The sequence below is a fragment of the Eucyclogobius newberryi genome, unplaced genomic scaffold (assembly GCF_026437365.1).
Source record: "Eucyclogobius newberryi isolate DKJ021-1_F unplaced genomic scaffold, fEucNew1.0.hap1 SCAF_17, whole genome shotgun sequence".
In the NCBI taxonomy this organism is placed as follows: Eukaryota; Metazoa; Chordata; class Actinopteri; order Gobiiformes; family Gobiidae; genus Eucyclogobius; species Eucyclogobius newberryi.
Window position 1 is genome coordinate 3432459 of NW_027315801.1, and position 12803 is coordinate 3445261.

At 42.8% G+C, this 12803-nt stretch overlaps 1 protein-coding gene across 10 annotated transcripts in view; it reads left to right on the forward strand.

The window, feature by feature from the left end:
- Positions 1 to 12803, forward strand: part of ubr4 (ubiquitin protein ligase E3 component n-recognin 4) — a 49518-nt gene that overhangs the window by 31599 nt on the left and 5116 nt on the right. For all 10 annotated transcript variants that reach the window (XM_072448740.1, XM_072448742.1, XM_072448741.1 and 7 more), the window contains 23 exons: positions 1474 to 1599; positions 1687 to 1815; positions 1947 to 2296; positions 5961 to 6051; positions 6142 to 6226; positions 6305 to 6432; positions 6518 to 6647; positions 6726 to 6886; positions 7059 to 7168; positions 7896 to 8037; positions 8270 to 8351; positions 8849 to 9022; positions 9124 to 9245; positions 9322 to 9519; positions 9601 to 9681; positions 9758 to 9845; positions 9964 to 10091; positions 10192 to 10299; positions 10386 to 10502; positions 10579 to 10769; positions 10864 to 11037; positions 11107 to 11206; positions 12155 to 12373. In XM_072448740.1, coding sequence (XP_072304841.1) covers positions 1474 to 1599; positions 1687 to 1815; positions 1947 to 2296; positions 5961 to 6051; positions 6142 to 6226; positions 6305 to 6432; positions 6518 to 6647; positions 6726 to 6886; positions 7059 to 7168; positions 7896 to 8037; positions 8270 to 8351; positions 8849 to 9022; positions 9124 to 9245; positions 9322 to 9519; positions 9601 to 9681; positions 9758 to 9845; positions 9964 to 10091; positions 10192 to 10299; positions 10386 to 10502; positions 10579 to 10769; positions 10864 to 11037; positions 11107 to 11206; positions 12155 to 12373 — 3234 coding nt within the window. The remainder of the gene's footprint in view (positions 1 to 1473; positions 1600 to 1686; positions 1816 to 1946; positions 2297 to 5960; positions 6052 to 6141; positions 6227 to 6304; positions 6433 to 6517; positions 6648 to 6725; positions 6887 to 7058; positions 7169 to 7895; positions 8038 to 8269; positions 8352 to 8848; positions 9023 to 9123; positions 9246 to 9321; positions 9520 to 9600; positions 9682 to 9757; positions 9846 to 9963; positions 10092 to 10191; positions 10300 to 10385; positions 10503 to 10578; positions 10770 to 10863; positions 11038 to 11106; positions 11207 to 12154; positions 12374 to 12803) is intronic.

Here is a 12803-nt window from a genome sequence, read left to right on the forward strand (position 1 = left end):
GACGCCCTGGGAGGAGTTTGTGAAAGTCTAAAGTGTAAACATGTTCTGGCAATTTCCCCACTGGAATAACATGAAAGGTTTCGGTCATCGTTACGGCAACGCCATAACAATTATGACATGGGTCTCATTGACTTTTTTGATGGGGATGCTAAAATTGAGTTGTGTGTCAAATTTCATATAATTTCGCAAAACTAAACATTTAACCTCCATATAAAATCTGTAGGGGGCGCTGTGGCGCCAAATGAATTTATTTCACTTCAAGTAGGTTTAGGGCAAAGAGTTTAACAACTGATTCTAATTTGACGCAATTCGGACTTTATCTGCGCAAACGGCAGAAATGTTAAATTTGGGAGATTTCTGAAATTCTAGCTACAGTTTGCGGCTTCGCCGCACAGAGACCGTGAGAGGTATCAATGTAATTTGGATAGCTTTTGATGTCCCACTCCTCAGTAGCATTTTCACCAAATTTCAGCTTTTTAGGGCCAACGCCCTGGGAGGAGTTCGTAAAAGTATGACGTTTGGAAAAACTCCGAAGTCATGTTTAGCCATTTTTGAAGCAATATGGCCGACATTTGGTTGGGCGGACGGCGTTGCCGTAATAATATTTTTTACTTCTCTTGTCACCATCTACCTCTGCGCCAAATTTCATGATTCTACGATCAGATTTTTTTTGGGTCATTTCCCATCTCTCAATGCATTTTTGGTACATTTGGGGGCGCTGACGCGCCAATTTTTTTATTTTAGAAAAGGGAAATACCCAGAATGTAGAGAGGCACGATTTTTAGAGGTGTGAACATTTTTGTGACTTTTCGCCAATGTTCACTGGGTGAAAAATAGGGGGGTTGGTCCCGAGAAGAAGAAGAAGAAGAAGAAGAAGAAAGAAAGAATAATATTCCGATGCGAAAACAATGTTTCCCATTTTTCAAATATCATAAACTATACATTTTCGGAAAGCGCTCGCGCTTTCCTACCTCATGGTGTGGGTCCCTGGTCACTGACGGGTACTTTCGTTAATTTTGAGTGGGCTCCGCCCACTTTGTGTTTTTGGCCCTCTATACAGTAATAATGTTACATTTTTGCATTACATGCTTATATGCACGGAACATGCAAGAGATGGGGAACGTATTCGTGAGCTACTTAGCGCAAATGAGTGCTTTATATGGGGATGACGACCGCTTCGCGGTCGTCATCTCAATGTAAAGTGCTCGTTTAGTGCGCACTTTTGCACGGGCTTCGCCCGTTTACAACGGTAATGTTCCATTTTCCTAATACTAATTAGTATGCACGGGGCGTGCATGAGTGAAGGAGTGCGTTAGTGAGTGTTTGGAAGTGGGCGAGCGCTTCGCGCTCGATTTCGTGCTCACTACGTGCGCACTTTCGCAGCCGTGCTTCGCACGGCCTTACGAAATTAATAGGCCTCTCGCCAGCTTGTGGCGCTCGGGCCTAATAACAACAACAACAACTTCTCTTCAGGCTGTGACAAACATCAACACCCTTTTGGACAAGGCGGACAGAGTTTATCACCAGCTCATGGGCCACAGGCCTCAGCTGGAGAGCCTGCTGTCAAAGGTCAATGAGGCTGCTCCAGAGAAACCACAGGTGGGTTTTAGTACGGAAATCTGATTATAAGTGTTGGTTGAATATAAGTGCAATATTTCTAAGCACTAGTTTCATTGCATTTCCCAGGACGACACCGGAGCCGCAGCAGGTCTCGGGACTTCTTCTGCCAATGTCAACCGCTACATCCAGCAGCTCGCACAGGAATACAGTGGGGACTGCAAAACCTCATTCGATGAACTCTCAAAAATTATACAGGTAAAGCTTGACCCTCGGCTATTTAAAAAAAAAAAAATGTGATATGGTACTTGTTCTGCCCGTTATTCTATCTCTACAGACTTTTGGCAGTACAAAATTAATAAATCTTCAAATCCATCTTGCCTTTTCAGAAAGTCCTAGCGTCTCGTAAAGAGTTATTGGAGTACGATCTTCAGCAGCGAGAAGCGGCCACCAAATCGTCCCGCAACAGCAGCAGTCACCAGCCCACCTTCACCGCGTCTCAGTACCGCGCCCTGTCGGTGCTGGGCTGTGGACACACCTCTTCCACAAAGTGCTATGGCTGTGCTTCCGCCGTCACCGGGCACTGCATCACTCTGCTGAGGGCCCTGGCCACTAACCCCGCTCTCAGGCAGATACTGGTACTGCAGGGGCTGATCAGAGAGCTGTTCGAGTACAATCTGAGGAGGGGGACCGCAGCCATGAGGGAGGAGGTCCGCCAACTGGTCTGCCTACTCACAAGGTACAATTAATATGCTTTTTGTATGTTTTTTACACATCTTTGTGGGGAAATTGCAATTTGAATCCTTCAAATATTTATTAAAATGGTATTTTATTAGTAATTTGTGTTTATTTCTATTTTTTTCATTGAAATGGTTGTAGCTGAGCCAAATACAGTGTCTTATTTATGAATACAGCAATTTGCATTATTACTATAATTATATTGCAATTATTGAGGTTATTTTGATCATTTTAGCTGGTGTTATAGTTGGCTGTTCCAGGCTGTCACCAAGATTTATTTTCACTAGTCAGATTTTATTTTTATTAATCTTATCTAATTATTTACTTACTTACTTTACTTTTTAAATGCAATATTGACCAAATTACACCTTAAATATGGTGAGAGAATATTTACCAATAAAGTCCATCCATCCATTTTCTACCGCTTGTTCCCTTTCGGGGTCGCGGGTGACTGGAGCCTATCCCAGTGACTTTGGGCCTTAGGCAGGGTACACCCTGGACAGTGGCCAACTTGTCGCAGGGCCGACAGACATAGACATAGACACAGGGCCGGCCCAAGCCTTCAGGGGGCCCTAAGCGAAAACATTTTTGGGGGCCCCTCACCACGTCATCAGAATCAGTTTTATTGCCATTGTCAGTAAACAATTCACATATGGGAACTTTCTTCAACGCAAACAAAGTTCACTAAAACTCCAGGGCATCTGTTTGCCAGTTAGTTTATTCTCAGCACCTCACAAGCTCAAATATTGCTAACTTAAATCCCACAATGCAACTTGGTATTCCGCTGACATCACTTCTACTCCCTGTACAAATAACACACATCCCAGATATGTTTTTGGGCGTATTTGGGGGCGTTAAGGGTCTACAGCCACATTAGCACATTAGTTTAAATTAATGAACAGGGGGGGTCTGGGGGCCCTCCCCCAGAAATTTCAGACCTTTTTTGGGTCTTCTGCTGCATTTTAATGTGGTCCAGCCGGCTAAAGTAAGAGTAAAATGTTGAGGTTGTAATGCTATAAAATGATGATGTGATGAAACTGTGCCAGGAGAAAATGACTAAAGCCAGTTATTAATACATTAGTGTACTTAATTACTCAATACAATATTGGCTATGAAAAATAATTATGGTCAAATTGATTCATTTTAACTGAAAATGTAAAAGTAATAGTTATCCTTACTAATTTATCTTTTACAGCTCCCAACTGTTCCTTCTTGCCAAAGTGACAAAACAAGTTATATTAAATTAAAAAAATAGCATAAGCATTGCTTGATTAACAATTAACACTGATAAAACAGTGCAAACATGTTATTCCCAGAGAATGTACAGAACGAGAAGTGAAGGTCCAAACCTCGCTATAGTGAAGAGACTGCGTTTCTGCAACTTTGCCACTTTTGTATAAAAATATATAGTATTATTCTATAACAGACGTAATAAGATAAGATAAGATATTCCTTTATTGTCCCACATGGGGAAATTTCATTGGTGCAACGCAGGTAGATACAGAGGTAGATCCAGAAGAACAGATCACTTATAGGAAGTTTGAAAAACACTTTCAGTAGAAGATCTCCTATAAATAAATAAAAACTCCCATAGACAAATAAATACATAAATACCATTGCATGTGATCACGACAGTAATTGCACATGAATATGTGTCACGACAGCACATAGATTGCACATGAATTTCACAGTAATTGCACAAATGACAGAATTGCACATCAGTATTAGGTTAGGTCAGTATTGCGCCGGGATAACGTGACGATCTCCGGGTAAGACGACTGTTCTCCGCAGTTTCATGAGTTCCTCCTTTGTGGAAACGCGGTACGAGCCGGGGAGCGGGACCAGAGCCGGGGGCGGGGCCGGAGCCAAGACACATCGCAACGACACGACGAAAACACTCAATCCAGCCGAATAAAGTCAAAACAAGTTAATTTAAAGCGATTCCAGTGCGTGTCCCGATCGTTCGTGAAGTTCCTCTTTCATATAAACGTGTATATAAACGTGTACCGACGACACGCCGTACTTTAGCGCGGCCGGAGGGCGCGGGGGGGGGGCTGGTGGGCTCGCTCGGAGCTAGCTCACGTCACAACAACACGACGAAAAACGCTCAAATCCAGCCGAAAAAAAGTCAAAAACAGTTGAATTAAAAAACTATTCCAGCGCGTGTCCCTATCGTACAGTAAAATAGAAAAAATATTATAATATGTCTGGTTATTTTTCATTACCAATTTATTATAATTTATAACAAATAGTCTAATGATGCTTTTTAAATAAATTGAAATGTTTTATTGCTCTATTAAAAGTGAATTACAATATAAATGTTTGTTCTGATCTGAACATCAAACACTGGACTCCTGCATGAAACATTGCTGCGATGTGATTGGCTGATGGACCTTACGTGCATAAACCTTTACATTCCTCTTATTGCACGTTAAGAAGTCAAAGTAAAACAGACATCACGAGTCACGATTGATCTCACACATGGTGATGTGAGAGAGAGAGAGAGAGAGAGAGAGAGAGAGAGAGACGCAAACTCAAACCGCTCATCTCTGACTGAGGCTGCACAGGGGCCCGGGACAGGGGCCCGGGACAGGGGCCCGGGACAGGGGCCCGGGACAGGGGCCGCACACTGTTCACTCCAAAGTCTCACGTCAGAGGTTCTGGACGAGACGGCGCTCGTCCGGACCGGATCTCCGCCTCTTAGTGACTGGGGCATAGACGCCCCTCACCGGCCTCTCTTGCAGCTAACACTACCAGGCTGGTGTAAATGTTAAGCTCATTATCTTTCATTCAGACATATTATTATGCGCGGGGCAGAGCTCTCGTCGCCTCCAGCCTGAGCGAACTAACGTGACAGAATCGTGTTGTTTCAAACAGCAGCATTAACCGTCTCTTTGTAAGAGAAGTTCAATACCTGGAGAGTGTTGTTGAGTTTGCAGTTTCTTTACATCGTCAAGAAGTTTCTTCTTTCGTTTTTCGGCACCGGGAGATATATTCCTCTGGACATGAGGACCACGTTGTGTTGTGTTTATGTTTTGCTCTCGAGCTCCTCGCGCACAATGAAGTTGCCCAATCAGCGCAGGTTTGGTGTCTCGGTTGCCAGATTGTCATTACAAATAAATGCGGTTTGTGCGTTATGTTACCGCTGTGTGCGCTGCCGCGCCAGCAGCGCTACTACACTAGTGGCGCACGCTGCGCTTGCACTTCTCATAAGACGGGTTGCCAGATTGGGGGCCCTACTAACGCCTCGGGGCCCTACGCGGCTGCTTAGTTCGCTAATAGGCTGGGCCGGCCCTGCATAGACACACAGATAACCATACACGTTCACTTCACTCTCACATTCATTCACTAGGGCCAATTTAGAGTCACCAATTTTGCCTAACACATGCAGACTCCCTACCAATAAAGTGTATAATTAAAATCAGAAAGTTTATTTTTAACATTTTGATTGAATAATGCCAATGTCTTTTTTTATTTCGAATTACAATAATAATAAAAAAAAAATATATAACTACAAGTTGATTTAATCATAATAAGTTGATTAATTGATGCAGCCCTCAACAAGTGTGTTAACTATCCCCTTCATTATAGTCTCATCCTGAATTCACTTTACTTGGACCTCTGCCCTTTCCATTGTTTTCACTTCCTGGTGTTTGTGTTTGCAGAGATCACCCGGAGGCCACTCAACAGATGAACGACCTCATTATTGCCAAAGTCTCTGCGGCCCTCAAAGGTCACTGGGCCAATCCTGACCTGGTACATGCCTCAAAAATAGCACCAATATCAATCAAAATCACGTCATCATAATTTGGATTTGATTTACTTGGCTTTTTCTTTTTGCTACAGGTCAGTAATCTTCAATATGAGATGCTGTTGCTGACAGATTCCATCTCCAAAGAAGGAGGCTGTTGGGAGCTGCGTCTGCGCTGCGGTAAGTCCAACACGGACGTTGTGCAGAAAACAGCAAATCAAGTGCAGCAAGTAATTTCAATTTGTTTTCCGGTTCCAGCTCTGAGCCTGTTTCTGATGTCCGTGAACATAAAGACTCCTGTTGTGGTGGAGAACATCACTTTAATGTGTTTGCGGATCCTCCAGAAGCTCATCAAGCCTCCTGCTCCCACCAGCAAGAAGAACAAGGTACAAAAACACAACAACTTTCACTCTTATCACAAAAATCGATATCTCGGCGTTTACGTGAAAGTTATTGCCATTTTGTTTGTAGGATGCTGCTGTAGATTCCCTCACCACCATCAGACCGTACAGTAACGAGATCCACGCCCAGGCCCAACTCTGGCTGAAGAAGGACCCCAAAGCATCGTACGAAGCCTGGAAGAAGTGTCTGCCGTCGAGATGTGAGCACAATCCCGACTATTACACCTCAATTACTGACCGATGCTTTAATAACGAAGCGTGTCGTTGGTTGTCTACAGGCCAGGAGAACGCGCCAAAGCCTCAGAATAAAGTCGAGTTGAGGAGGCAGTACTTGTTGGAGAAATACGCCTGGAAATGGAAGCAGTTTATGAGATCCAGGAAAGGAGATGGTCTGTTCCCACGACTGCTCAAACTCAGCCACAACAACTGGCTTCGACAGGTGAATATTTGGTTTATTTAGAAGGGAATTTATGATTTAGTCCCGGAATTGTGCCGATGATGTTCCGTTTAGGTCTTGGTTTGCTTTTGACAATAGTTGATTTATTATAATGTAATGTTCATTGCAAAATCCAGTAACTCAGAGCCGTCTTCACTAATTGTGTTTGTGTCAGGTTTTGTTTACTCCGGCCACTCAAGCAGCTCGACAAGCCGCCTGCACCATCGTAGAAGCTTTGACCACCATCCCCAGTCGCAAACAACAAGTCCTAGATCTTCTCACCAGGTATTCACAAGGGTGGAAATATTATCATCGTGTTGTACAAGTGTAGCGAACATGATTATTTGTTTATCATGTTACTTTCTGCTTGGGCTTTGGCAGCAAATACAGTATGACATAGGTAGAGGTTTGCTGAGTTCATGTGGTCCTCTGGAAAATGTTTACCCGAGTCGATAAATGCACATGAACACTCGTCACAGGTCGGGAAAAGATCTCAGGAACTCGGGTCAGAAGCTGCTGATTTGTTAATTTATCTTAAACATTTGAGCTACATTTAGGGGTTTTACTGTCAGTTGTCCATAGTTAAAAGCAACAGATTTGTGCGAAAGGACCCGACACAACTGTATATTTTGATAGCTAAGCAAAAAAATATGTTTTCCCCCAAAAAATAACTAGTTGTGTTTACTATGTTTAGCTTTGGGGAAACGGCTATCTTTATTAAACGATGTTAAAGAGCGGACTGTGATTTTGTTACTGGTCACATGACATCAAATACTTAATTTCCAAAATATTATAAGCACATCTCACCTCATCTTCTCGTTTCAAACTCAAAACTGTAATTGTCAACTTTTAGTGTGAACCTTTTCTTAACCAAAGTCTACTTGATTGATGTAAAACTATGATGGTTATTAATTACACGGATGATTCCACTGAGCAAAGGAAAAGCTTTCATATGCACTTTGAGCTTGATTTAACCCTCTGTGGTTGCATTTGTGTGTATGTGTGTGTGTAGTTACCTGGATGAGCTGAGTGTAGCAGGAGAGTGTGCAGTGGAGTATCTGGGCCTGTATCAGAAGCTTATCAAACCCACTCACTGGAAAGTTTACCTCGCTGCTCGGGGAGTCCTGCCCTACATCGGTAACCTCATCACCAAGGTAAATAAATAACCTGCACTTCTTCTACTTGTTGGTTGTTTGTGGGAGATGAGGTCTGGAACACATGTACACTCAAGACTCATACAATTAATATTATATAGTCTAAAACAAATTTGTACATACTGGGGAATTAAACTTGTATGATAAATGTCAATACTTTTCAGTCATTTAGAGTATATTAATATTCATGTAATTGTTTATGTATAGGTTTTTATTTTATTATTTCTTTCAGGAAATTGCTAATCTTCTGGCCTTGGAAGAGGCCACCCTAAGCACAGACCTGCAGCAGGGCTATGCACTCAAGAGTCTTACTGGTACATTCATTTTTCAACTTCCATTAAATTAAATACTAATCATAATGGGAACATACTTTATAAAAGTGCTTTTATGAGCTTTTAATCTTGTTATTAACTGTTCTCTCGTCATTAGTTTACTCAGAGTTGTATTTTGATATGTATGTTTGTGTAATCCTTTAGGCTATTCTCACCTACACTCTATCCACCTTCTGCTTTGTACTTGTTCTAAAACATTGTATTTATTCAACAAATTCGTGTCAGGTTCAAAAATGTCAATTTTCAACAACACAAATGTACAGCTTGCTACTGTGAAAGACTGCTCTGAAGAGGCGGGGCCACTCAGTTCTACAGATTGGAACAGGAAGTCGGTGTTCCCATTTTAGATCAGTATTGTTGTATACAATGCCGTGGATCATCATTTTACATTTTGTCCATAGTTTAATACAAAATATTACAAAAAATGTATGTCTCCTTTTAAAATGTAGTGATATTAAGTCCTGTCTGTGATTGTGCAGGATTACTCTCCTCTTTTGTGGAGGTGGAGTCCATAAAGCGTCACTTTAAGAGCCGGCTGGTGGGCACGGTGCTCAATGGTTACCTCTGTCTGAGGAAACTGGTGGTGCAGAGAACCAAACTGATCGATGAGACTCAGGACATGCTGCTGGAGATGCTCGAAGACATGACCACAGGTTTGTTTACTGCACATTTACACACATTTGACTTTGTTTTTACCATAGATCAACAGTGAAAGTTTTATGAGTTGCTGAGTGCTTTTTCCTCATATTTCTAGGTACGGAGTCCGAGACTAAAGCGTTCATGGCAGTGTGCATTGAAACTGCAAAGAGGTATAATCTGGACGACTATAGGACCCCAGTCTTTATATTTGAAAGGCTCTGCAGCATCATCTACCCTGTGAGTCTCTGCTGTGTACTGCATATCTCATAATACTGATAAATCGTCCTCACCTCTTGATCGCTCTCATTTCCAGGAGGAGAATGAGGTGACGGAGTTCTTTGTGACGCTGGAGAAGGACCCGCAGCAGGAGGACTTCCTTCAGGGCCGAATGCCTGGGAACCCCTACAGCAGCAACGAGCCCGGCATCGGCCCGCTCATGAGGGACATCAAGAACAAGATCTGCCAGGACTGTGACCTGGTGGCTCTGCTAGAGGACGACAGTGGCATGGAGGTTGGGCTGCCACTTTGAATCTTACTCTCTTTGCCTGAGAAGCTTTATTTGACCAAACTCACGTTTTGGAATTTTTTTCAGCTGTTGGTGAACAACAAAATCATTAGTTTGGATCTGTCGGTGGCTGAGGTCTACAAGAAAGTGTGGTGTCCTACGAATGAGGTGTGTGTTTCTCAAACTGTCATTTTATTCCCTTGTTACAATATTTCATATATTAAATATTCATATATGTATTTAGGGTGAACCCATGAGAATAATCTACAGGATGAGAGGTTTACTAGGAGATGCTACAGAGGAGTTCATTGAATCCCTGGACTCTACCACTGGTTAGTTTTAAAGATTCAAAATCCTGGTTCAGGAGTTGGGAGTTGTCCCCAGATTAAAAAAAAAAAAATGTTATTAGCAATATGCAAAGCCAAATAATCCTCGAATTCTCTTCTCTAGATGAGGAGGAAGACGACGAGGAAGTGTACAAAATGGCAGGTGTGATGGCTCAGTGTGGAGGACTGGAGTGTATGCTCAACAGACTGTCAGGAATCAAGGACTTCAAACAGGGAAGACACCTGCTCACTGTAAGACCAGTATTAACAGTACATAATGGTTGATTCTTTTATTTGTCTATCTAAATGTAATCTGTTATTAATACGCTGTTACCGTCTTCTACAATTGTAGGTCTTGTTGAAGTTGTTTAGTTACTGTGTGAAGGTGAAGATCAACCGGCAGCAGCTCGTCAAACCAGAAATGAACACGCTCAACGTCATGTTAGGAACTCTCAACCTGGTACGTGACTAATGTATTTATATGTTCAAAAGAATGTGTGTTCATGATAAAGTATATATTGTGAAATGTGATCTCGTTTGTTCCAGGCATTAGTAGCTGAGCAGGAGAGTAAAGACAGTGGAGGAGCGTCCATAGCTGAGCAGGTCCTGAGCATCATGGAAATCATTCTGGACGAAGCCAACGCTGAGATTTCAGAGGACAAGGTTCTGACGCGAGTGATTCTAGTTTTGAAACGTCAACAACATTTGTAATTGTATGACACGAATGTTCTGGTTTTAGGGTAACCTGCTGCTGACGGGAGACAAAGACCAGCTGGTGATGTTGTTGGACCAGATAAACACTCCCTTCGTCCGCTCCAACCCCAGTGTCTTACAAGGCCTTCTGAGAATCATCCCCTACCTGTCCTTCGGAGAGCTGGAGAAGATGAGGATCCTGGTGGAGCGCTTCAAACCCTGCTGCAGCTTTGACAAGTGCGCACTTTTATACTCTCTTTAGAATTTCAGACAATGCTAAACGTTCTCCTTAATTTTGGCCGGACTAAATGGATTTTGTGCTGATTTCCAGGTACGATGAGGAGCACAGTGCGGATGAAAAGGTGTTTTTGGACTGTTTCTGTAAAATCGCGGCAGGAATCAAAAACAACAGCAACGGTCACCAACTCAAAGACCTAATACTTCAGAAAGGAATCACTCAGAATGCACTGGACTACATGAAGAAACATATCCCCAATGCAAAAAAGTATGTTCACGATTTTATACTCGTAACAGGTTTTTATTGTCAACTAATCATTAAACCCTTTGTTTTTAGTCTGGATGCTGATGTGTGGAAGAAGTTCCTCTCTCGACCAGCGCTGCCCTTCATTCTTAGACTTCTACGCGGTTTAGCAATGCAACATCCTCCAACGCAGGTGCTCAACACAGTGTCTTTGACTGCTTTAAGGGCACATATTATGCAAATATAGCTCTAATACGTTTTAAACCTTGTATCAATGTTACCTCATTAGTTTACTCAAATTTGAGTAATCCTGTCCTCTATTGTCCGGCAACTGAGGCTCGAGTACTCAGAAAATTCCTGTTTTCTCTACCCCCTATACCCGCCCACGTCCCTGTACTTAGTTTAGATTATTTAAAAATGAAGGTTCCAAGTTCTAAAATGTCATATAGCCCCTTTAACAAAATAAATCCATGTAAATAACAATCAGCTGCTTGTTACAGTGAAATATCACCAGTTCTGCACTTTTGAACAGGATGTCAATGAATCAGTTATCAATATTATTTAGCCATTTTAGATCAATATTGCGATTTCAAATGCAGGGACATCATCTGGCCCTTTTTTACAAATCAGCTGTGCCCCCGTAGAAAAAGACCGTGCCAAGGTCTGAGTAGACAAGAGCCAAGAGCGCCTAACTGCATGAGGCCCCTGTGAGCACTGAGCTCACTGTACCGTCTGTGTGGACTGTCCAGAGCACGTCCAGCCTGTGTCAGGATCCAGGGTCCAGTCTGCTTTAGTCCCAAACTCTTAAGGCTTTTTGTTTTTATATTCACATCGTTACTATGCACTGCTCAGAACATGAGAGGAACTGGCCTGTGAGAGGGTGGTTTCTGGAGGGTTCACGGGCTCATGGCCTGATCCTTAACAGCAGAAATCAAACGCTGTAGGAACATTTTAGAACTGAATGTCTAGTTATCTCCCTGTTCCAATGAACAAAATGTACTTATGTTATAGTTCAATACTAAGTACCTGGAAAAGGCCCGTCTCCTTTTAATGTGGCTCTAAACCTGAAAAAATAGCACTTTTTGGTAGCACGGTGACAGATTGTTGTGTAACCATGTTTTGTGTTTTATTTCCTCTGCAGGTTTTGATAGGGACAGATTCCATCACAAACCTGCACAAGCTTGAGCAGGTTTCCAGTGACGAGGGCATTGGGACTCTGGCGGAGAACCTTCTGGAGGCTCTGAGGGAACACAGCGACGTGAACCTGAAGATTGACGCCGCTCGGAGGGAAACCAGAGCCGAGAAGAAACGTATGGCCATGGCAATGAGGCAGAAGGCGCTGGGCACTCTGGGCATGACGGTACGGGTTATTCCAGCTGTTCTATTCTAGCCCTACTACAGCCCTACTACAGCCCTACTACAGCCCTACTACAGCCCTACTACAGCCCTACTACAGCCATACTACAGCCCTACTACAGCCCTACTACAGCCCTACTACAGCCCTACTACAGCCCTACTACAGCCCTACTACAGCCCTACTACAGCCATACTACAGCCATACTACAGCCATACTACAGCCATACTACAGCCATACTACAGCCATACTACAGCCATACTACAGCCATACTACAGCCATACTACAGCCATACTACAGCCATACTACAGCCATACTACAGCCATACTACAGCCATACTACAGCAATGTGGCAATCATCATCACTCTTCATGGATATTTCTCCAGATATTGATCAATTATATTTTTATTAACAACAAATAACTTGTTTCTTGAAC